The sequence below is a fragment of the Cyclopterus lumpus genome, chromosome 3 (genome assembly GCF_009769545.1).
Source record: "Cyclopterus lumpus isolate fCycLum1 chromosome 3, fCycLum1.pri, whole genome shotgun sequence".
NCBI lineage: Eukaryota > Metazoa > Chordata > Actinopteri > Perciformes > Cyclopteridae > Cyclopterus > Cyclopterus lumpus.
In genome coordinates, this window is record NC_046968.1 from 10136817 (window position 1) to 10162330 (window position 25514).

Consider the following 25514-nt stretch of genomic DNA (forward strand, 5'->3'; position numbering starts at 1 on the left):
ACTATCCTTGAGGCTAATTTTAACAATAGAATCTATCCTTATGAATTTAATATTTGTTGTATTTGTTCATGATATGACAATGTGACAATGCCAGTAAAGCACACATAATTCAATAAGAAGAAATACAACATTCACACTGATATTTTCTGAATAGGCGTTTTTGTTTAAATGGCAGAGATCAATGTCATTATCAATACAGAGATTTTTGAATTTCTATTATTCCTGTGGATTTCTTTGACCGATTTGGAAGGGTTGACCTTTCATTTTCTGAGAGGATTAGCGAGGCACAATGCCACGGTTCTTGTGTTCGGCTAGAATAATGGCAGTGCGTTAACACACGGCTGGCAGCCACGCCGACAGCCTTTCAGCGACTCAAAGAAGAAGGGTCCTTAAAGATAACAAGATTTCAGGATGTCAAATAAAAATTTAATTTCTATTTCATAGCGAAATGTTTCATTCAATAATGACATTTAACTTTTTTTTTTAACTCCAATTGGGCATGGTAAATCTGTTTCCAGTCTTTCACATAGAAAACCATGCTTGTATAAATCTCCATTCGTATGACAGTTTACGTATCGGTGGGAATTTGTCCCAGTCCATTGCATTTTTGCAGATTGACATGCTAATAAGGGAAGCATAATTATACTGAATCACTGCTCCACTTGTAAAAGATTGATGCTGGTAATATAACAGCTGCAAATTACATGATCTCAGAGACAGCTGAAATCTGTGACCTGTTTGTTAACTATATTTCTTGTTCTTGATGGTGACAAAGATGTGTTTTCTTCTTCTTCTTTCCTTTTAAACTGCCAATCAAACCTACAAGCAACTGTTGCTAAATGTGTTCTGGTCAGTAGGCTACACATGTCTCATTATAATTTGACCCCAGTCTGAGGTCTTAAGACGGATTAGCCACAGCTGTCTGGAAGCACAAAGGCAGGTGAAAGGTTCATTCTACTTGTGGCTTTTCATCCCATTACAAACATGAGGATTACGTTTGTCCCCGAGAATAAAGTTCCACCCGTATGGAGCAACGTGTAACCGGAGTCAAATCCCATGTATGTTACACATGAACTGCTGAATGACCACATTGACCGTGGAAGAGACACGTTGTTCCCCGTCATGGTGTGGCTCATCATGGCACACCGTTCATATTCTCTGATATGATTCATGCGTCTCACTAACAGGGGCATGCATGTTCCCTGTTGGCTTTAGAAGAGCTGTTGATACCGGAGCAGATCATTGTTTGAGTAAAGCACGGGAGAAGGATCTCACAGAAGTTTCTGTTTGTTGCATCACTTCACCTCATTGCTGTTTGCATCAGACAATAGGCTATTTGGGATTTTACTGTAGCTTGAGGCTGATTTTAAAATGGCCAAACAAAGATGAAAACCAACAGCGTAAAGTATTTTCAGTAGAACAACCTGATTGAAAAAAAAGAGAGAGAAAAGAAAGCATCAATTGTGAACTTCGCATGTGAAGTTAAGGGTTTGTTGACTCCTGGAAACATGACAGGGTAGGATGAGGAGAAGGGAAGCACATGTTCTAAAACACATAAACGTGTCTGTCTCCACCTATCTAGTGAGTAATACTAATGTGGCACAGAGACACTAACACAGATGTTTTTTTCTCATCCAAGATCTGTTGTGCAGTTTAAAAAGACAGCGGTCATCCCACTTCAAACTTATCAACCGTGCATAATATGAGGCCTGCTATGACTCACATTCAAACTGACTAAAGCCTTCAGGGAAGTGTATGCGTCGTCTTGGTAACCGTGTAACGGTTACATGAAGTTACCACAATAAAAAAATATTTTTAGGTTTGGGTTAGCCTATATGCCCTTTTTGTTTTTTGTAAACTATCTACAGGACACTCCTCAATAACTGGAGGCTATCAGTACTGTACTTTGAAGTGCATGTTGCGTTTGTTTTTCAGCAGCTTGCCTGGTTGGCAGAGTCGGGTTACACAAACCATCGCACCCACGGGAGACCCAGGTACCTAAAACGAACCAATACGAGGTCGAGCTGTTTGACAGCTCACTGCGGCCAATCAAAAGCCTCTTCAACCGTACACAGAGGGGTGCAGTGATGCTATTGGTCGGATTGAACCGGCGCAGCTGACGTCCCCTTTGCGCGGGTCTGTCAAAAAATAATATCTGCCCCACACATGTAACTTTACACGGCCAACGACTCAGCGACCGCTCGTAATGATTATATAGCTCACGATTGATGGACGGATACGTGTGGTGTCAGTCGAGGAACCCGGTACGTCGCGAGCAGCATTCAGTCCTTCTGCGAGCGGAAGCGTTAAACTAGCTAACGTGACGAGTCCGTCAATTGGATTAGCGTTCAGTAAAGCCTCCAGTGAACGATAGTTTAGCGAACTTTGCTAGGGTTAGCTGGGTGACGTGAACGTGAGCTCGCTGAAGGCCGCTGGGAGAGCGGACTGGGAGCTGTAACGTTACGCCTGGGCGTCTCTGATACCGACACAAGGGACGTCTGCTCTCCGTTAACCGGCGATAACTTTAGCCGTCCGACAAATGTAACACGAAAGGTATAGTTGACAACTCCCGCGTGTGTCGTCTTCACCATTTAAAAAAAATTACATTTTTTAGGGCGTGTGCGCTAACGCGACGTTACATCACAAGGTGTTGAGGTCGTTCGCTTTAGCATCAACAACATGGATGGGTACAGTCAGCGGTTTCAAGCCACTGCCGGACGGGACTGCAAACCTCAGAAGAAGAAGGGCGCTTCCAACCACACCACATGTTGCGACGAGGGAGACCGCAAACCGAAGTTTGTAAGTATGGCAGGCTGCATTGGCGTGTGTGTGTGTGTGTGTGTGTGTGTGTGTGTGTGTGTGTGTGTGTGTGTGTGTGTGTGTGTGTGTGTGTGTGTGTGTGTGTGTGTGTGTGTGTGTGTGTGTGTGTGTGTGTGTGTGTGTGTGTGTGTGTGTGTGTGTGTGTGTGTGTGTGTGTGTGTGTGTGTGTGTGTGTGTGTGTGTGTGTGTGTGTGTGTGTGTGTGTGTGTGTGTGTGTGTGTGTGTGTGTGTGTGTGTGTGTGTGTGTGTGTGTGTGTGTGTGTGTGTGTGTGTGTGTGTGTGTGTGTGTGTGTGTGTGTGTGTGTGTGTGTGTGTGTGTGTGTGTGTGTGTGTGTGTGTGTGTGTGTGTGTGAATGAGATACCACCTGTGGACTCCTTACCACACACACACTGCAAAAATCAACTAAGGAAAAAGTGTCTGCAATGACTTTCTTTTCATATAATTCATCCTCACATTTATTTTTCCTATGGTAGTGAGAATAGATAAAGATGAAAGACTCTTTAGAAATATATGTGGCAATGACCTTTTATTATCGTATTATATTTCCAGGAACCTAAAATCATTCACAACTGTCTATTCAGCTACCAGCTGTGCCTAAGGAAAAGTAGGTGAAACAGAATAGAAGTGGAGATGCCTGTGCAATGTTCTTACTTGACACATTATATTATCAACCTTGTGGAGAGAATTGCCTCCACAGAATCTTTCTCTCACTTCCCTAACCCCTAACCCGTCCATGAATAGTGCAATCGCTGAACGTCTTTGTGAAACGGTGACCGTGACTTTGCTTTGCATGTAGGAAATCAAAAGGTTAAAATTAGCACAGGGTTTAGGATTTACACTAATCCACGTCCTTCCTACTATTGCACACAAACCAACCAACATTTCGTCTGCCTGGTGAATGTCTGCTGTGTTCTTCTGGGTGGTATAGGAGGTGTTGCTGTTTGGACAAAGCATTACCATTGTTAGGGTTCTCGATTTGAAGTCTCATTTTCAAAGCAGCCAACTTCCACAACAACACGCCCCCCCCCCCCCCCCCCCCCCCCCCCCTTTTTTATAAGGGAGACTTGTCGGACACAGGTCTAATTAATGCACGCTCAACCCGAATTTGACCTCGCTCTTATGAGAGTACAAACACAAGTTAATTCTTTTTCGCTGCCCTTCAGAGATTCTAGTCCTGAATCGTAGGAAAGGTGTGTGCAGGAATGGGTTTTCAAACCTGTCATTATCCACTCCCACTGGTTAACTAAATGTCCGACACTTACTATTCCTTTATAAAAACGCCTGTTCGCCGAATGAGATGAGTGTTCAGTGCTGGTTGAAAGTAGGGTTGCATAGGTAGGTAGGTAGGTAGGTAGGTAGGGAGAGGTGTGTGTGTGTGTGTGTGTGTGTGTGTGTAACTATTCAGACTGACTGCCAATGTGAATCTAACCTGATTGCACTGGCCACCGACATATAGGGAGGGACTTTGGGTTTTTAACTGTTAGTCGAACAAATTAAGCAACATGAATGGATCACTTGGGGCTCTGCGGTAACTTGTGATGACATCGGCCGTCTTCTGTTGATGTTTTAGGTTTTAGCCAATTATACTTTGGGGCTGATCACACATTGAGTCCTTGAGGTCATGTTGTGAAAATGTCATTAAGCACAAGCAGCGTTTCACCTAAGCAGGCCCCTTGTTACCAGTCACTGAACATGGAAGTTCATTCTTAACCTTTTGGCAATATTATTTTCCAAAAACATTTTATATTAAGGACCACTTACTTTCTTTTTTCTGGAGCGTTCAACAGCAGTTGAACAGCAGCAAGCAGTGCACTCGATACTTTGTGTGGCTTCTTCGAAATAAAAGCAGTACAAGCACCAAGATTACTTTTCGTGCTTTTTTACCGTACTGTTGTCAGCAAGAGTGAAAAGCAAAGCATCCTCACGTGAGCTGAAATACACATTCTCACTCAGCCTGACAAAGGTATTAATTATTGTTCTGGTTCTCTTTTTAATGTACAAAACAAAAATCAACACACTGAGACCATGTTGCTTCCCAGAGAGCCTTGAATTTTTGAAATGCTCTCCTTTACGGTTCTGTTCTTTCAGAAAAGCGTAACCAGATAACATCTTGTTTCTTATTCTCACTAAAAGATACATCCATGTGTTTGTGATGGTACAGCATAGTCTTGACACCTCTCTGATTTGGACTGTCTTGCAACATTTATAATTCATAACAATATTTTTTTTTTAAACTGAAAGACAATGTCAATAGTTTTCACAGTTAAGAAGAGCATTCATGTATTCAGTCATCTCAATAGGTGGCACTGCAGTACCACAATATTGACTGGAATCAGGGGAAAGTGGATTTTCCATTGAAGGCCACTTTAAGGCTATTTTCAAGCAGCGCATTATAAAAGTGAAGAAATGGTGCAGGATGTTAATGCAAATGGATAAATGTTCTTTTGAGATGCTGTTTTTGGCCTTAAGTACAGGGTATAAAGGATGAGAAGGACCTTTTTCATTGCCAACAAATCTGTTGGTTTTCAGTTTAATCTCTGAGCAGATTTTATGGTCCTTTTTTAATCTAATGTGTGTTTAATATCTATTTTACTGGATCACTCATTTATTGTGAATATTTCTAGTGTTAATGGGCAATATTACTGAATGTTGGTGCTCAAATAAGTCTCTGGGAATAGATTTAGCATAATTGAGACACTTCATTTACATATTCAATTATCGTAAAACTTAAAAAAAAAACAAGAAAGACTTTTCATCTTCATAAAAGCTTGACAAATGGAAAAGAGATGGGTAATAAACACTAGCACCGAAATATGTCTATCGTGTTAGAGCTGAAAGTTGAAATGGAGACCGATGTGATGCACAATAACCAGGGAGCATCAGTATTTATTGTGGTCGACATTTTCTTTTCCACCAATGCAAATTTCTTCTTTGACTTTTATTTTGTTATAAGCTACTTTGCTTAGTAACTTTGTATTCAGTACCATTGAGATGGGGCTGAAATTGTAGAGGTACTGGTAGGATATTAATGAATTAGTCAATTGACAGAAAATATACATATACAGTATATGTATAATACAAAAAAAGTCCTCACTAGATCATGTGTAAAGAACACACTTTGTGACACTGAGCTCTGAGTGATATAGGCTACAACAGACTTAAACCTAAACACATGTGACCTGCTTACTTGTGAAACATTCATATAGAAGGAAATTTCATTAGAATCTTAACTTGAAAGACCACAGTATTTTTTTATTACTGCTAATTGAGTGCACTATTGTTTCTTTCGCTGCCTTGTCATGAGAATTTGCTTTCCTCCGGCTTATGCAATTGCTGAAACCAAAAAATCTGATAGAATAACAACAATAAACACAGCGGTGCTGTTAATGAAGGCTATTAGAGATTAAGTTTTCAAAATCTGCTGTTTATCAATACAGTTTTGGGTTGGGTTCTTTAATTGTTGCTCCATGAAGCAATCTCTTTTCTGTTGTGGACTGCATGTGCAGTGTTTTCTACATCAGTGGGTTATTTTTCAACAAGGGGTTTTCACTCTTTATTTAAAAAGATGTTATCAGAGGTTGATTAAATTAACAAGGTGATAGCGGAAAGTAAAGTGAATCTGCTGATATATTTACAAATAACTGTTGTGAAGATTTGCAATCGTGAGAACTTGAAAAACATTGCTGCTTAACCAACTTGCACTATAACTAGCTTTATAGTCACAACTTCTTTTGTTGTTTTCCTAGTTTTTTAGTTACCAGTCGTGTTTCTTACCTGAAGCACTCGGTCAACTCCTTTTTATTTTTCTGGAAGCCTTGGAAATGTACACTTGGCGTGCCATTGGGGCTTCGCCCTTGCCTGAAGTTTTTAATCGTGACTGTGGATGGGTGCTAAGAGACGGCCTTTAAATGTTCCTGCTTCCTCATTTTCAGGACCCAAATACCAATGAGCACCTGGGTGGGGCTGCAGCCAATGCATATTGTTTCATGAAAAAAATAATGCCAGGAAACAACGAATAACAAGGCCCATCACAGTTTCCCAAAGTCCAAGATGATGTCTTCAGACGACTTGTTTTGTTTAATCAACATTCCCAAACTCAAATCTTTTTTTAAAGAATAATAATTTTATTTAGAAAAAATCTGCAACTCCTCAAGTTTTATAAGGAAAAACCAAAGAATCTTACTACTTTAAAAATTGCAATTTGAAAAAAGAAATGATAATAATTCCTATCCAGCTGCTAGGTCTTGTTGTTGTTGTGCCGAGTGCCATCTACTCTGCACTCATGTCATGTTTACAGCTTCCTGTTGAGGAGTTTTGTTTTTCCTTCTGTTTGACAATGTCTTGCTATTGCACTGCAAGCACCCTGGGAAGGCCACCTGTGGATTCCTTTGTCCAATGCTGATTGTTGGTGCTGCTGTTTAGATGCAACACGACTCAATAAGTACCACTGAACATCCTGATGTGTCCATATTAAAGGCACATGCTGGGTCCACGAGCTGCAATGACTTCATACTTCATTGCAGAGACTTGTACAGCCTGCACTAGAGTGCGACAGCTGGCACAAACGGCTGCTCAGGCATTGTTGGTCTGTGGAAAAGAAATAATAACATTTTGATGAATTGCATAATGTCTATCTATTCATTTTATATTTGTCATTTTTATGTTTCATACCATTAATCCTGTAACAACAGAACAGGTGGACTAAGTTACTATTCAGGACATCCCTCCCCCATAATTTGCCTTAGCAGAGCTAAATAACAAGTACTTGAATAACAATTAGAAGTTAAATTGTTGAGGGACGCTGTTGGGAGTTTTCTTGTGCTGTTTTGTTCTTATTGTGTTCAGAGTCAGTTTACTCTTGAAAGATATGCATTCAAATCAATTTAGTTCCACCTTTTCCTCATTGTTGAAGGGCTGAATAATAATGAAGTTTCTTAAAGTCAGCCTATCATTTCTGTGTAATATACAGTAATATTCAAATTATGTTAAAGTGTGCAACAGTTTGGGTGTAGGGAAATATTTGAGAATAGAGGCTGTGGTGGGAATGCTGATTTTTTATTTGTTAGTTGAGTTATTGCTTCCCTTGGTTTTTTTTTTCATGCGCTTGTAATTGACCTCAAAGTATCCAAACTATTTAATATTTACAATTTTCTAGGTACATTTGACCCCTTTTTAACATCTCATCCATGAAATGAAATCAGTGACAATAGTCAGTTGGGGTTCGTCTTACTGTAGTTAGTGCTATTCCAATTAGACGCCTACTCCTGCATAGTCTGTCACGTTGTGGGCATATGAGGTAGAAGTTTGACAGCTGTGTCCAATTAGTTTGACCAATTGCCAAGCTCATCAGTGGAGACAAAATAATTCCTGTATTCTGCATATTGTGGGTGATTTTATCAATTCAATTGGACTTTATTTCAGAAACATCATCCTCTAACATATTATTAACATTCTCGTGTCATCTTTCAGCCTGTTTTCTTTTCGAGCACAGTTTGGACACAAATGTATGATGTTAATCTCGTAGCACTCATTAGGAAGATTGCTCACTGACAGGTTGACGCATTTTATTCCGGGCGATTTTATTTAATTAAACACAGGTGTGTATTGATTTATTTCTCCGAGGTTCTGTGCGGTCTGCTGTTGTGCTTGAAGAAATCCTAACCTTACCATGTCAGTTTTACATTCAGCATTTCAATATGACAGTTTTCATATTTTCCTTATTAGGATTATTCCGTTGGCCTTTTTTGACTCCGTTACACATGTTCGAAATACAGATGGCAACTTTCCCAAGAAGTCTACCGGGGGGGAAAAAAAGGAAGACGAGCAAACAAACAAACAAAACAATCCGCTAGAGCAGAAACGGCAGCAGACAAAAGTTGATCGGCAGGCACTGAGGTAGCTGGTGCGCACAGGCAACAACAGGCCAACTGCCAATCTCCTATGTCATAAATCCATCCGTTATAATTTTCAGACGGGGCTTGTTGGAGCACTTGAAGCAATTCACACTTATAAACGTTGATAAACACGCCATTTGGTTTTAGACATGTGCACATATGTTTAATAATCTGCTAACATTGCACTGCTGGGTGCCGCAAATGGATTTTCTTTTTTTAGGGGAACCTTGGCACCCACCCATTGTGCTTGGTGATGGTTGTACAGGCTCCTGGGGAGTGTGCGGCAGTTTGGGCTTTATTCAGCTGGCACACATTGGGTCCCTTTTTTTTAAAAACCTGTGAATCACAGCCTTGATAGCCGCTGCCCACTATCTTAACATCACAGCAGGTTCACCTTTTACATTGCAATCTAAAGGATCACTGGTGAAGGTATGTTAATGAGAGATTCTCAGATATCAGTCCTATTGAAGTCCTTATTTAGAAAAATGAGCAGAAGCATCTCTCCCTTTTTGGAATTTCAAGATAAGCATAACAAAGGAGAGGCTAAACAACGGCAACACTTCCTTTTCAGAATGCACCTAAATGCTACAAGAAAACAAACGCCACACATTTGCAATGCAGTGTATAAAGAACCAACACTTTTCTGTATCTGTTTATAAATGATATTGGAAATGATGGGTTGAAACAATATTTTACTACGTGTGTCCTGATTTTTTTTTTTTTTCTGTTCCCCCCTGTAGCACTTACCATTTAGGAATATCACAGATGATGTGGTAAGATTCGAGAAGCTGGTATGCTTTCTCTTCCCTTGGTTGTCAGTCTCTACTTGCGTCCCTCTACAAAAAGGCATCTAATCTGCTTATTTTGAGTGGCAATGAAACTGGATCTTCATTGGATTCTTTCACATCACAGAACACCGGCTGCTTTTCTCACTTACTAATGTCTCCGTTAACTCTCCATGCCTTTCCTCAACATGTGTTAAACGGATGTTCTGTGTACCTGTGTGCTTTGTTCCCACTAATGGCATTGCTTTTCTAACTCATTAATACATGTTTTGTCTACATTAAATATGCTAAACATATTAACTGTGCCTCAACTTGGCACTGAAAATCCTCGTGTACGTTTCCCTGTTTTAACTGTTGTTCTCTGTTGTCTTTACAGCTGGACAGATTCGCCAGCATTCGGATCCCCGGCAGTAAAAAGGAGCGGCCGCCCTTATCGCACTCCAAACACAACACTAATGACGGGTCCACTTCTTCATCATCCACCTCACATCAGTTTGAGGAGCTTTCATCAAAGATCACCTCAGAGAAAGAGATCTTGGCCCTGTTTGAAAAGATGATGGTATGTTGCTTTTAACTATATACAACATCATCAAAGGTTTCGTAGAGAAATAGTAGTGTGACATGTAAAACCTACATGTGATGCAAAGTGACTAACGATGGGAGAGAAAGATTTTTAAAGGAAACACTGAATATGTTAAAAAAAGCCCACGATATTTTGGGCTTTCTATTTTCTAAAAGGGCATTCGATAACAGCATATCGCTGCTGTAAGGATGTTGGGAGATGACTGCAACTCGTTTTCACTAATTAGGAATAGACTTTTATGGAAGGTAAACATCCCACATGAGCCATGTGGAACTCAAATTACTTGAGACTTTTGGGGCTGACAATGTCCAGACATACTTTACAACAATATGTCTGAGGAAAGTACAACAGGTAGACGCAAGTAAAAGCAGTGGGGCTACAACCATGAATGCAACACTGTTATGGTTTAAGGTTATGGTAACTTTGGAAAACAAGAAATTGTTGTCACTACTTTTAAAAAGGCTTCTGATGTATCTTCATGTTTTTGCCAATATGGACAAATATAACCAAAATCTAAACAAAATAAATTTGATAGAAAAATAATTGTCTACACTAAACCTCATGTCGGATACAATCTAATATTTCCAAAATTATTGTATGATTAATACGTTGTGAGAAAAAGCAAATCTTGCTGCCAGAGGTAAAATGTAAACACCCTAATACTATTTGTTATTAGATTAAATATATATTTATTTTCTTTTTATTTCAGGAGGACATGAACTTGAGTGAAGAAAAAAAGTCTCCTTTGAGAGAGAAGGACCTCAACACCAAGAGAGAAATGGTCATCCAGTATATTTTTACTGCCTCTAAAACTGTAAGTTTTTGAATGCGTATTTTTGAACTTTATATTCTTAATTTTATATAGTTACATGATTTAATGTGTGAGAGATTTTGATCTTTGATGATTTTTGGCTGATTGGGCATTATAACATAAGTAGTTGATGCTTTTGAGTAATACTAAAAATGGATGAGGTGTGATATTAATTCTTAATAACAATGTTGAATACTGGAAGGTAATTGCTTCAGTTTTATGAGTTTGCTTTCATGGCTGATTGGTCCTCCTTCAAAGTTCCAGCATTTAGCTCGAAGCTATTCTTTTACTCACCCTCAAAGAAGACAGACGGATCTTGATGAAGGGTGATAAAACTGTTAGTGTTTAGAGAATAACGATTTTGTCTCCAAAGAAGTCGGAACTATTGACCATTCTTTCTTTTCCACACCAACAAAAGGCCATGCTTTACATCAATTCCCCTTAAGACTAGAATCCTATTGAAAGACTACAATTTGCAAGTGACACTCCATTAAATATCTACCCACAAGTGTGTTTATAGCTGATATGAGTTCAGTCTGTGATGCTTAGTTTGAATAAAAATGAAAACAGCCTCCATGGCTTTTTAAAAATTGATTTTATATAACAGAGGCTTTAGATTAACCTCTTTCTGATGGCACATACTAACTTAAATCAATTGTTAATGAATGCCCCATATCTTAACACATGCTCTTTGCTGACAGCTGAGATTATCCTTTTACATGTTTTATTTTAATTTTTTATTAATGTTTTCTGGTTAACAAGTTGGCATAGTGTCTCGCAAAGAAGGGTAGCATTTATTATATTAGCTGTTACCAGACATCCCTCGAAATTCGCCTGAGGCTGTCCATCTTTAGTTACCATGGGGACCAGCCTGTTTGTATAGCCTGCATTTGTTTACCTGCTCTGGCAAAAACGGCATAAATTAATGTCCTTCAAAACACCAGTTTTTATGAAATGCTACATTTACACAAGTTGTGGTAAATTATATGTTTAGAGAGGGACGTTTTGAAATGATCATGAAGACGTACAGTATCTCTCTCATATCAGTAATTACTGAGTTAATTTATTGTCAAAGTAAATTTAAGATACTCAGGTAGATTTACGGCTGCACAACAAGCATTTTTTTTTCATTTTCATATGTTCTGGCAAATGAAAAAGTAGCCTACATCAGCAACCGGTGCCACTGGAGGCATAGTGCTAAACCGCTTGTATTGCATTAGTAATGAGCAATATTAATAATTATTTTTATTTTTGTTTATAGACATACTAATCGAGCCAATAGTGTCTGACAGGCCATGCACAATTTATTGCTAAACTGAGGCTGGAAACATGGAGAAAACATTTTAGAAGAGGTGGGATTAAGGTACAGGCACACTGCGCACATTGTGGAGGAGTTGTAACATTAATTCAGTGCCGAATTGCCTAAACTGTACACACAACAAACGGCTACGTTCACAGCTATAACGTTACTCATATCTTCATTGTCGCCGTCAAACCCTCTTTCTCAACTGCTAAAGTTGCGCACAAATCCTGCACAGTGAGTTATTCCAGAGGTTGCTCCTTTTCATAACACCTTTTTAAAATGTAAAAGAAAATCTTTAAAGAACTTTCCTTGATGCTTAGGCTGAGCGAGGAGTCAACTTCGGCTCAGTTGACTGTTACATTTCTCTTACTTTAAAAAAAAAAAAATATATATATATAATAATTCCTGATACGACCTTCTCAACTAAAAGACGGCTTCGCCAATCAACCCTTTAATACGGCATCCAAATTGATGCAGTCAAGTTTGGTGTGTCGCAGTTGTTGTCCTGAAATAACCACCATGATTCTACCTACTGGAGACCCCACTGTGTTCACTTGTCTGCAGTTCCCCTGCTGTGTAGGAGATTGTGTTTTACTTAGTGTTGCCTTTTTGAAACACCTGGAGACTTTCCAGAAAAGCCTCAGCTCTACTTTTTGGTTGCTATAATTGTCCTCCTTTACACCTGTGAAGAGATTCTCTCTGCATGCAGTTTCAATGGCATAGATATGGATCAAAACACAGTCCTCTGTCTGTGTACAAATGCATTTCAAGCCAATGCTAATGCTGATATGAACCAGTCTAACTTTGGTCAATCAAGTGGATGTCGTCCAATTTGTCATGCTTTACACACAACTTTCTGTGAACCGGCCAAAGAGTGGAGCTCAATTCACCTCTGACTTCCTTGGGATGAACTGCTCGCAAGCCTCAGAGACTTTTAATAAGCTCTCATTTGAAAACATGAGGCAGGAGCTTACTGGCTCAACATTGATCAAACATAAATTGTGGTCTACTGGCTCCGAAATTCCAATCGTGGCTAAGACCTCAATTACAGTGATTGATTGTTAAAGGAGCTGATCATTGAAACAAAAACATAGTGGTAGCATTGTAGGTAAATGTACATTTTTAAATGTAAACGGAGTATACTGAGTACTAAATGTTGATAATCAACCGTGTACCGACGAATCATTTTGACCGATTTTAATGCCGTTAATCAGTTAAAAGAAATATCAAAGAAATATTTTCACTCAACATGCACATGATCCATTTCCCTTTCTAAGGCTATAGAGGTGCTTATGATAATTATATCTCACGTTATTTGACGATTGAATAAAAGTGTTTTTTATTATTTTTTTAGCAAGACCGTAACATCTACTTTTATATTAATCATGTATTAAGCAGGATATCATAGATTTGGGCTTTAGGTGTTAGGGGAGAGCCTGACTGGGCATAGTTCCATTGTTTGTGTTGCTTTGGCACACCAGGGATTATTTATTCCTGCTGGTAGGGATACAAGCTGATTTCTGAGGCCTTTGATGAATAAAAAAATGTACCCAACGATATGGGATGTTTTGGCATTAGTGCAGCTGTCTAGATAAACCAAATAAATGTAGCTTTCTCTCCACACCACCATCGCAAATAAAACGCAAAGAAAAGCTTCAGCTTTAATGGTCTTGCACCCGTCTTCCTCGACTATACAATGTGCAGGTGTGATAACTAGTTTGGTGAGATGCATGTAGATTATCATGTTTTGTTTCTATAGTCAGATACATTAGATTGGAATGTTTTACTTTCATTAAGGACATGTCTTATGGGTCCATTGGGATTTTGGTGACCTTTTAGTCATGCATTACAAATAAATAGTGGTTTCCTTTTGCATGTGATCAAAGATTATATAACATTACTGTGATTTGCTGTTGATGACAACATTTTGAACCAATATGAAAAGATTTTTGATTCTGTTCCACTTTGTACTTGTGCTATTTGGGTCATGTGTTATTTTGATGTTAGATATTTGGAACTTTGGAAACTAATTAAGAGACCATCAAATTAAAGAAAACACAGGAAAGTATAACCCAGGCTTTAGTCTTTGATCCAAAAGCTTTGAAAACGGCATTCAGTCTTACTTCAGTCAAAATGGTTTGTATTTTATAGAATTAAAGATTCAAACTTGTGCCACTTTCAGGCCGGTAAGGGAAAACATTCATGGAGTTATTCTGGTCTTTTGTAACCATTGCATCATGCTGGCTAAGGTGTCTGTACTTTAGAGTGCCATTTTGTGAAATCGTGAAGAAGAGAAAGCAATATGGTGAGAAATGGCGTGTATACACACTTGTCTAACAGGGCTTATGAGAATGAAGTTCATCCAAGTAGGCACGACTTAAATGTTCAGGTTTATAAAGGGACGGGTATATGGTACTGGAAATAAATCAATTTTTGCACATTTGTACTTGTTGAAAGCTGTCATGGAGTCTTTCTGTCGGTGTACTGACTATTCCGTCTTTTTGGCCTCATGTTGTTTCGATCACTTTTTCTCCGGCTGCACTAAAGAGATTCTTTCTCCCTATAACTTTTCCAGGGCAGCTTGAGAAGCAGCCATCAGATATCTCCCCAGGAATTCCTGGGAGAGCTGAAGTCGGGTGTGATCGATGAACGTCTGTTTGCCTGTCTAGACTCGCTGCGAGTGTCGCTTACCAGCAACCCTGTCAGGTACAGTGCAATATTATGACAATGCTCTCTTCTTTTAACTGATTATTAGCATTGATTGGTGGCCTCACTATTGTCTCTTTTGTAATTAGTTTTGTTAATAATGAACAGAGTCTAAATGCACTTTGATGGATCACCACTATATCCCTTGTTTTATTATAGAGGTACTGCACGCCTAAACATATGTTTTGAGCTGGAAACTAAATGATATGACTAAATGGTATTGACATTTGAGTGTGCAAGGCCCATGCTGACATAGTCGACCAGCTGGGACTTATTTATATTGTCATGAAACATCTTTTTTTGTAATCATTTAACAAAGAGATTGTAGTGTACATTCAAGCCTTAGAAGTGCTCCACCTACCAGATACCTTTCGGCAAGAAAAAATAGTCTCTTCAAAAATCATGCAAAGTGAGGGTGGCAGCATTATGATCAACTTCTATGCACTATTTATTGCAGTCAATATATAGTCAAATAAAATTTAGATTTTTATGTATATATATTTTATTTGAAGAAGAAATGCAAAAAAAAGAAGTAATGTTCACATTTAATCCAATGTATTAATTTATTCTCATTAATTACCATGGCTACATCGTCGTTTAACAAAATAATTAAAATAATTCATTGGAATGGATCCTTTCACATTTGTATTTGTAAAGGATCACATGAAAATTAGAAGATGCATGGAGTTAACTCGTTTGACCTCGGCCTTTTGGTTACTTTCCATTTCAATTACTTACATTAGTGTGTCACACATTTTTAAAGCTGTTTTGCAGCATAGTGTTTCTAGAACATTTAGATTCCTTCAATTTAAGCTTTTGTTTGACAACATTTCATCAATAATTATTTTCTCCAAAATTCCAGATATGACAATATTGTAGTTGTACATTTATTTTTAGGCTGGGTTAAGAAGTTATGCACTAGTGCAAATCTTGACTATAATATTGTTTGTGGTAGGATGGCTAGTTTTGCAAAGGTACATTTGTTGCCAGTACGAACTAAATCTGACGGTGACTAGGGAGGGAGGGGGGGGGGGGCGTTCCCTTTTGGTTCCATCTAAGCTACATTGACGAGCAGATCCCTGGCAGCCTTGTCTTGGTTGTCTCCTTCTCTTAGATTTAGATTGTTGCTTAGGGCTTTTTGGGTCGGAGGTTGGGGTTTTGTTTCACATTATCATTTACTCTACCAGAGACACTTTAAAGGCGGTTGATCTAAGCTTCACAGACTTCTTAACACTTTACCACCACCTATCACCATACACACCGATGTGTGATTTATTTGATCCCAGTAGCCATCTTCACAACTAACATCTTCACACAGATACTTGTACTTCTGTTCAATGCTCAAGGTTTGTATGGAGTTTGAAAATGGCTTTTTCCAGGCTTTGAAAAGCTTTGTTAAAAATGAAGAAATACAATAAATTTGTTACACAAATATATACAGTGTATGTGGCTTAAGATTGGTAGAGAGTTGTTTAAGTTGACCAATTTACCATAGCGTATAATTACAAATAAAACCTCTTTGTGAGGCAAAGCCCTTTCCCCGACTTGAGTGGCAGCTTGTATGCCACATACATGTAAATGTGTTTGTTTCAGAGAGGCAGGGATCAAGATCAAGATTTGACAACTCTGAATTGACGGAAGGATAAGTTTCCGGTGGCTCAGAAGTCACTGTCTGACCATGTCAGATCTGTTGAGGGGGGGGGGGGGGGGGGGGGCATAACCAAAGTACAGATCACCAATAAGCTGCTAATTGCTGTAGGAGCCAGGCAGAAGTACTCTGGCTACCTTGGTGAAATGATGAGAAAGAGTGAGAGCAGCAAAGAAAGGCCCTCACAGATGAGCTGGAGGATTTGAAAACGAAGACATACATTTGCACCCTTGAGAAATCAGTGGATGAATACGCTGAGAAAGCAAACTGACCTTGATCACCAGATCCAATGCTTTCTGCTAAACTGCCAAAGAAAAGAAAGCCTCTCTGCTGGAGATTGAAGAGCAGATTGATGAGAAGCTTGCAGACATGAAAAAAAATAAACTGCAAATTTATTTGGGTGGTTAAAACATGGAAATCGCTCGTCTTTTAATATTCCATTAGGTTATTTGTAAATTGGAGGGGGAATTGGTTTAGAATTTCCAAAGTTTGTATTGCAAAAGATAGTTAGTTCTGAGTATTAACTGACACCGCGTCTAAAGTTCTGCGAATATGTGTGGATCAAAAGTTTATTTAGTTATTTTCCAATCATTACTGCCTCCAAACTTTTTGGAGGCAATGGAGTTCTCAGGGTTTAACACATTTTGTATTTTGCATCAAAGTCATACAAATGTTTTGGTAAAATGTGTAAGAACCCTAATACACTCCACACAATGCCTTTCTCTCTGCTGTTAACGGCTGATTAAGGATGACTGTGGTCTTGCCTCATCTTTCAGGACTCTCGCCTTGTGTTTTATCCATTGGCAAAAATAACCACTGTTGCTGCTTTGCACATGTTGTGGAAGTCTTGCATACGAGGACGTTCCTGTTACGTCGGAAAACCAAACGTCGTTGTGTCTGGTTTCATAACATCATCCTGAGGTGCTCAGCGAGTTTCACTGAGCTGGTTTACCTCCGCAGTATGAACCCCAAAATAACAGATTAAGCTGGGGTTTAATTGCAATAAACGAATGAGAAAAGATGCAGAAATAAGCAGATTTGTAAATTGTCTGAATTAAGGCTTTTCTAGGGCTTTCCACTAGACAACAATCAAAAACTTTTAAAATGCAAGTTTTCTGGATGGAGTTTGGATCGATCGGTTTACAGCTGCTCCATCACCACATAAAATAAGTCTCTGGTTTATACACATACATTTACACTCATAGAGGTTTGTCTGGTCTTTGTATAAATATGAGGTGCTATCCCATAACTCTGGGTGCCCAATATGTTGTCATCCATTTCTGATTCAACAACCACAGGAAGTCTGTGCCAACAGGAGGAGAATCTCAACACTGATAAGCTTTCGCTACGCACCGTCGCACCAATTTTTTTAATATATATATATTCTCTATTCAATTCAGTTTATTTTGTATAGCCCAAAATCACAAATTACAAATTTGCCTGAGGGCTTTACAATCTGTACACATACAACATCCCTGTCCCAGGACCTCACATCGGATCAGGAGCATCAGCAGGGCCATGGCGGGAGGCCGGCCCACTAGGCAAGAGGCCGGACCAATGAGGCCAGGCCCTTGAGGCATGAGGCACCAAGAAGGAGGCAGGGCCATTGGGAAGGAGGCCAGGTCCAGTCCAGTCTAGGGGCTGGATGCAGGAAGCAGGGGCAAGGGGTCAGGAGCCAGGATCATATTCTTGAGCGCACACGTCAAAAGCACTCCCACCCAAGCACTGCTGCTCTCTACACAGCCGTGTATGAATGGCGGCACATGGAATCTACAGATACTTCATTATGTTTTCTAGAACCGGCTGAGCAGCTCTATCAAGACGTCCAATAGGAGATTAGTGTCAAGACCTTTTGATGATGATGAATCCACTTTTTTTTGGTAAGCCTCAATTATTTTATTTTTTTATTTGAATCGATGACATTACACTTTCAACGACAGATATACTTCAAAACTTTAATTAGGCAAACATACTCAAGTGTTACTTGTGTTAACAGTAAATGGGAGTTAATATATGCTTGTCAGTTGCCTTTTTTAATGAAACATTGGTCTGATTAAAATTATATAAGTGACCATAATAACTCATGTAAAATCAGTGACTGAATTCATTTCAGTGATGAACTATGACAGGAGTGACTTGGAAACATGCTGTATACGGCTTTGGTAGCTGCAGTGACCTGTCAATCACAGTCATCACGCCCTAAAGCATACTCCACTTTTTGGTCTATTATACTCTAAACTGGACCATAATTTACGAAATGAAAATCATGCTGTATTGAAGAAGACTTTAAACTAACAATTGAGACCATAAATTCATTTAACTTACAATGTTTACTGAGTTAAATCAAGTGACAAGGAGGGTCATTTTCTCGTAGACTTCCATACAATCTGACTTCTTTTTGCTAGTCAGGAGAGAGAATGCAAGTTTTAAGATGCATCCACATTGGCAGGTTGCTGCCTGGTTTTTCAGTGCTTTAGTTTGTTGATTGTGTGCATTTGTGATAAATGCTTTATGAAGGCTGTTATAAACGTCTAGGAATCGTGTAATTAAATCATGCACACCTCAATCGTGTGTGACTAATGTATGAATAAAGTGATCGCTTGTTCCTAGAGCTCCCATGAAACCGTGGTATACAAAGCCACAGTCTATGCGTACCCACTGCTGTTTATGGAACCCTCACCTGTGTGATGCTCGATGAAAACGTGGCTTGCAGGCCCCCACGTTTGATTAAGTCACCACTAATAAAATGGACCGTCAGGCTTATGGGTAATGACAGTCTGGCTTGATCATAAATCTGCTTCGGCTACAAACGGTGGGCCGACAGCGGTAACCCCTCGCTATCTAATGGCACCATGACGGTCCTGAGTTGTGGGATTGATTTGCCGATGAAGGTATTTTGTCTGCCACTGTTTTTGGATGCTGGTCACCGTCACTTTCTTGGAACCGTGGCAGCAAACATCTCTTACTCACTGCCTCAGTCCAATATCGGGTGTTGTCAGATATAGGCTGGCAGACTTATGTGCTCCTTCATCAGCGACCTTCTGGTGAAGACAGGGCAGACTTGGAGGTCATTTGGTATTTCCTGCAGCTCCAGAGTGTCCTGTGACGCTTGCCTCTGACTCCTGTTTGCCTTACCCACCTCCGCTATTCTAGCTCTCTTTCTCCCTTTTTGTGAAGCGAGGCCACAGTGCTAGCCCACAGGACCAGCAAGGCTACAGGATGTAATTGTATTAAATGGATTTGATAAATGCATCTGACAAACAAGTGGAAATTGGTTTTTGATTTTATATTAAAGCTGACCTTCAGGTTCCAGATTTTTTTTTTTATTTTCAGTTTAGCATCCCGTATCCTTACACCAACGTTTTTAATAAACCTTGGATGCTTTTCTCTCATACACCCGCCACCCATGTAGTTCACTCAGAAAGAACTAGAAAGAACAAACCACATGCTTTATTTCCTGGTAGGTTGTGCAACTGAAATTTTAATTTTACATATTTTTCAATGACCTCAGTGTAAGCAATTTTCGACAAGGTTGTCGGACGTTACAGGTTCTTTTCTCAAAGGTATTGTTGGATTGTCTGGTGAATGTTTTTATGATGTAATATATTATATTTGCACGTTTAATTTTGATCAAAAATTGTGAAAAGTGATCATTTAAAATGCCTAATATCTGAATTAGATGAATATTTCTTTGATGAAGATTTATATCTATATTACAATTTTATCTCTTACATTTTTTTTTTTTTAAACCAATGCACATTTCAAAGAATTAGAAAAATGTTTTAATACCATTTTAGAAACTTATTTAGTTACAAGCATTGTTATTGTTAGTAGCAATCTGCTAGAGCGGCTTCAATCTGTCCTCACGTGACCTCTATTTATATTTCAGATGTTCTGCATTGCTGTTACTTCTGTCTTCTCCCTCCCTCTGTCCCTGGAGAACGCTCTTGGAGTCAGTTAACTTGCTATACTTGGGACAACATTTTAAAGTTCATTTTTAAAAATATTTGTGGCTCGTAATCGCTTTAGTGCAATGCCGCGCTTCACTGCGTGGGAACCTTGGAGGCGTTCTCCTGAGATTCTGTTCGAAGTCAAGCTACCTTAGCTGTGAAGTTAGCCAGATAAGGCGCCTCATTTTTCTCTTTGATTTATGACTGTTTTTGTTTCCCAGGGAATAGGATGATGAATATCCTTTCCTTACATTTCTTTTTTTATGGTCTGTTTCTCGGTGTCTTTCTAAGATGATAGCACTCGGTCGAATACCGCTTTGCTTCTCATGAATCCGTTGATGGTGTCGCGTGATTACAGTTTTCCTCCGATCCCAGAGTGAGTGTTAATTACTGTTTATTGCATTGTATAATTAACAAATCCAAGTAGTTTACAGTATCTCATTCGCATGTTGGCAGATGGACCAATAACATGGGGTTATTTTCCAAGAAGTCATGTTAAAGTTTGAAGCAGTGTTCACAAAAGATATGGAATATTTTAAGTAGCACAATTCAGTTGCAAAATCTTGTTTGTGTATACTGGCCATCAGCTACTTAATAGTCAGGAGGATAGTGATAGTGATCCTGGTTTCAGAACCTGCAGATCAAAGCGTTGTATTGTATTAAAAATGGTGAATGAATTTTCAAGTGTGGATGAGATCAACACAAATGTCCATGTCAGGGTTGCAAAATTCCGGGAATATTCAAAGTTGGAAACTTTCCACGGGAATTAACGGGAATAAACAGGAATAAACTGGACATTTTGGGGTAATTTAACTGTATTTACCTTGTCATAAGCAGACATGCATGCAAACATTTATAATAGAACTGACATTTTTGACTTTTTTGACATTTTGTGAGTAGAACTTTATTCTTTCATCAAACAACAAAAACATGAACGTTGAATAAAAAAGGTGTATTCCCTATGATCACCACCCCCCAACCCATTTTTTTTGTTGTTGTGTTTTTCCCTGAATCCTTTCAGGTCTAAATGCTTTCTTCCTGGACCTCATCAACGTCCTCCTTACTGCTGTAAAAAGTTAGTCTACTGTATACAAATAATCTTGGTATTAAAATGAACATGGCTTCAGTTTACCAAGTAATCAATATGCTAGGTAATGACAAACAGTGTTGGGAAAGTTCACTTTCGACAACACTAGTTCAGTTCATAGTTCACAGCTCCAAAAAATGAACTAGTTCAGTTATTTTTTTCAATATGTTGGGAGCTATAATTGAAATCTCCATCTGTCTGCAATACCGCTCTTGGCCTCTACGCAACTCGGTGCTCTCACACTTGCCAGGCATATATGGGCTGAAACGTTCAGACAACACTGATGACAAAGACGTTCAAAAACGTTTATGTTTCTGGCAGACAATGTTCACAACCAGCTGCATTCAGGGTCCAGCTGAGCTAGGCGTGCATAGTCTTGTTCTCAACTACATTTAAGTTTCCTGTTATATGCTTTTGCAAAAAAACTTTTCAATTTTTTTTTTTTTTTAAATTCCCCAAATTCCCGTGGAAACTTTCCGCCCTTTTGCAACCCTAGTCCAGGTTGATGTAGAGCCTTGCGCATGCTACTGTTCACAGATCTCACAACTGCTGTTACAATCTCACCTCTTGCTAAGAAATAGACTCCCTGTATTGACCGCGTCTCCCCATTCATATTTGTAATGCAGACTTCTGCTGTTGATTTTCCCCACTATTACTGCAAGTATTACTATGGCAAGTTGTAGCGCCACGGCAGCCTCCGCTTTGTGTACATCCGCTTCCCCATGAGATCACGTGAGAAAGATCCCGTGAGATGGTGATTTGCTCCCTCTGGCATGATGACCGATCACAAACAACATTGACAGGACACGGACCTCAATCACTTCTGATTTGTTAAATAGACAATGTTTACTGGGAGCAGTGCACCTCAACCCACATTGATATTCATAACGTCATACAAAATCACCATGGCTAGCTTTGTAGCTAATGTTCAGCAATGGACTCGTATATTTATGAAATGTCCACACGGCTGGTAATAGAGGAATACAGGAATAGAGCTGCGACTCTGAAAGCTGTGTGTGTGTGTGTCTGTGTGTCGTCTGTGTGTCGTCTGTGTGTGTGTGTGTGTGTCTGTGTGTCGTCTGTGTGTCGTCTGTGTGTGTGTGTGTGTGTCGTCTGTACGATTCTCAATGACCAAAGACAATGACGATGTTACCAGGTAGCAGTCGGACATAGAATCGGTGCCGCAGTTTCCCCAGCAAAGTGTTTTCAGATGATTTTTACACAACCCGGCTCTGAACACTGAGGACATTCAGCCGGAGAATGTGATTAAAGTTTGTCATTTGGGATGTGGGAGGCGTGCCAGATGTTGGGAACTAATGAAACCCAAGGGCTGCCAAAGCATGCTAAATTAGCAGACAGAATTTTAAATACTAATTACTTTAGAGTCTAGACAGACAGCATGTCAACTACAAAGCATGTGTGACTAAATTAATATTACTACTGTCTTAGAAAGTTATTATGAACTTGGATTCTACCATTTTACAATTGTCGTTAGCTTCCGCATTATGGAAATTGCAGCCGTATTCATACAAGTCTTTAATTTTTAGCTTTAGATTAGTATATGGACAAATGTTGCTTGCAGTATAATAATAATAAACCTAGTAACCACGAGGAATACACAGTTAACAGAGAGATGACCGGTGACATTAATAAACACACCGGCCATGAGTGCCTCTATTGGTCCCCTAGAAATGAATTATATTCGCATTACCGCTAACGTATTTTAAATGTTGTGGCGAAAAAACTGTAGTCTTGAGACGGCTGTGACATAAAAACGGATATAACTCCAGTACAGACGAACGACATTCCAGACATCTGCCACTTCATATTTTTCTTTTTTGTCGTCTTACTTTCTGTTCAAATTCAAATCGCACAAAGCGATCCAGTTTCTCTCTCGCTCTCTCTCTTAATGGCCTCTGTCTTTGTAGTCGCCCTCTTGTTAGAATGAACTTTATTGGTGTCGTCACCAGACAAAACCGCTCTGTGCTTGCGTTGAGCCATTTAATTGAGCTGTTCATTGTCAGCATAAAAGTAGCAGGTTGTGTGAGTTAACACAAAGTACAAGATCAATAGACTGGCCCAGGGTGTGTCTGCACAGCCTTATCCGTCTCATGCCCACTCGACTTCCTGACCTTCAGCTTTGACACAAAGGCACATTCCTTGGATACATTATTGCCTCAGCCTGATTGTTCTCGCTCTCGAAGATGAGACTTTTCTCCAGGTGCTGTGGACAGCTATTAAATTGCCCCTTTCTGGGCTCTGAGATATAGTACATTTCCCAGGCCTCTTACTAGAAGCCGTTTGAAAACACTCATGTGTTTCAAGGCAGATGTCTTCCATATTTGTTGCAGCAGACCCTGACAGTACAGGCTTGTTGGGTTCCTGTGCAATAATTCCTGCCATAGATCAGCTGGTTATTTTCCTTAGCTCTTTGCCTCCGCACTGATGATGAAAAGCTAGCGTGCAGTGGCCACTGAGTTATGCATTTCAATGAAGCTCGTGTCAAGCCCCTCGCCTGGCCTACTCTATAACCAGCATGGCCAGGGCCACGGCCCAGTGAGAAGTGATTTATATTTATATATTTTCTTTCTCAATCACTAGAGCCTCAATTCACACCCACCTTGGCGGCAGCCGTCCCCATCTTCATCAGAATGGCAGTGACAGTTTTTGCCAGCCTCCCGTATTTTCTTGACCCTGCCACATGCATAGTCAGACACCTCGATGATGCAGTGGCCTGCTCTGCTTCCACGCTGTAGAAGGCAGTTTAGCATAAGGTTGTCATAGTGGCTGAGGTCGGGGAGATTTGAAGCTGTGGTGATCTTTTCAAATAGGCCGAACCATTCACTAAAATTATAATATATGTCAAAATCAAACGAATTGTTGCTATTCGTTTGTGCAATGATTGCCCTGGACCCAATACATCCTGGTGAGCTACACATGGAGGCTCGAATACATCAAGAGCAGGACATGTTTCCCCCTTAATGGCTTGCACACTCCCACATCCAACTCACAGGGAACAGTTTGGACACAACGCCTAAATCTGACTCCCAGTATGAGGCTGTTTGTGTGAAAATGTTTGCTCAAGATGGTCCCGACTTTTGCTGTTCTTCTCTGCAAAGATTAAGCAAACTGAAATGGTAAGCACTGTACATACGGAGCGGTGATGTCTCGAGAGATGAGCATTTTGGGATCAGAACATACAGCGGATTTCTCAACTCTAATGTCCCCGAGACGGTGTCATGTCTGTACACGGTACACTTGGGACTTCAGCAGTCTGTAATTGTTTTCTAACGGTACCCAGGATCTGTAGAAACCACCTCACCAGTTACTGTCGCTGTCCTTATGAAGTTACTTAATTTAAAGCAGCAAAGTTGGCAAGCTAAATTGGATTACACCAGCTTGAATTACCTGCTGCAGTGCCAGTCAGGCTGTCGCCGGTCTGCAGCGGTCCCGTGCTCTTTTATTCAGTCGAAATGAATCAACTTTCCCTAACACACATTTGCAGTCCAATTTGCTGTGGCACCTCTTTGAATCAGATACCCTCCTCATGTACTGAGTCACTGCATCACAAAAAGAAAAACAAACTTCAATCATCGCTAGTGCAGCGTTTCCTTGTTTTTTGACGGAAGATGAATGGAATTGAGCCAGCACCTGTGTTCATTCAAGGTGTGAACAACATGTGATGTGAAGCAAAAATAAGCATCGACGCAACATCTACATACAACCTTGCACTCCTTTTTAAAGACATGCGATTCAGATAACTGCTTCCCATTTTGTCACCTTGAGAAGTCCTGTAGATTTGATGCTGGGAGGCATGCAGCTTGTTGATTAGGACTGTACAAACACTGCATGCTAATGTTCAGAGAGGTTATTCGGTTTCAATCAGGAGGGAGGTGCAGTCGCTCCCAGTCTCACTCATGCTGTCT

The 25514-nt window shown here is 39.8% G+C and overlaps 1 protein-coding gene across 5 annotated transcripts in view; it reads left to right on the top strand.

The window, feature by feature from the left end:
• Positions 1–2121: 2121 nt before the first annotated feature.
• LOC117747507 (protein diaphanous homolog 3-like) overlaps positions 2122–25514 on the top strand; it is a 137139-nt gene continuing 113746 nt past the window's right edge. The window contains exons 1-6 of one of the 5 annotated variants that reach the window (XM_034556803.1): positions 2151–2553; positions 2648–2799; positions 9456–9488; positions 9877–10059; positions 10793–10897; positions 14773–14903. In XM_034556803.1, coding sequence (XP_034412694.1) covers positions 2680–2799; positions 9456–9488; positions 9877–10059; positions 10793–10897; positions 14773–14903 — 572 coding nt within the window. In that variant the 5' untranslated portion in view covers positions 2151–2553; positions 2648–2679. Of the gene's footprint in view, positions 2800–9455; positions 9489–9876; positions 10060–10792; positions 10898–14772; positions 14904–25514 lie in introns of all 5 variants that reach the window. The other 4 variants (XM_034556812.1, XM_034556831.1, XM_034556794.1 and 1 more) reach the window with 4 other exon arrangements.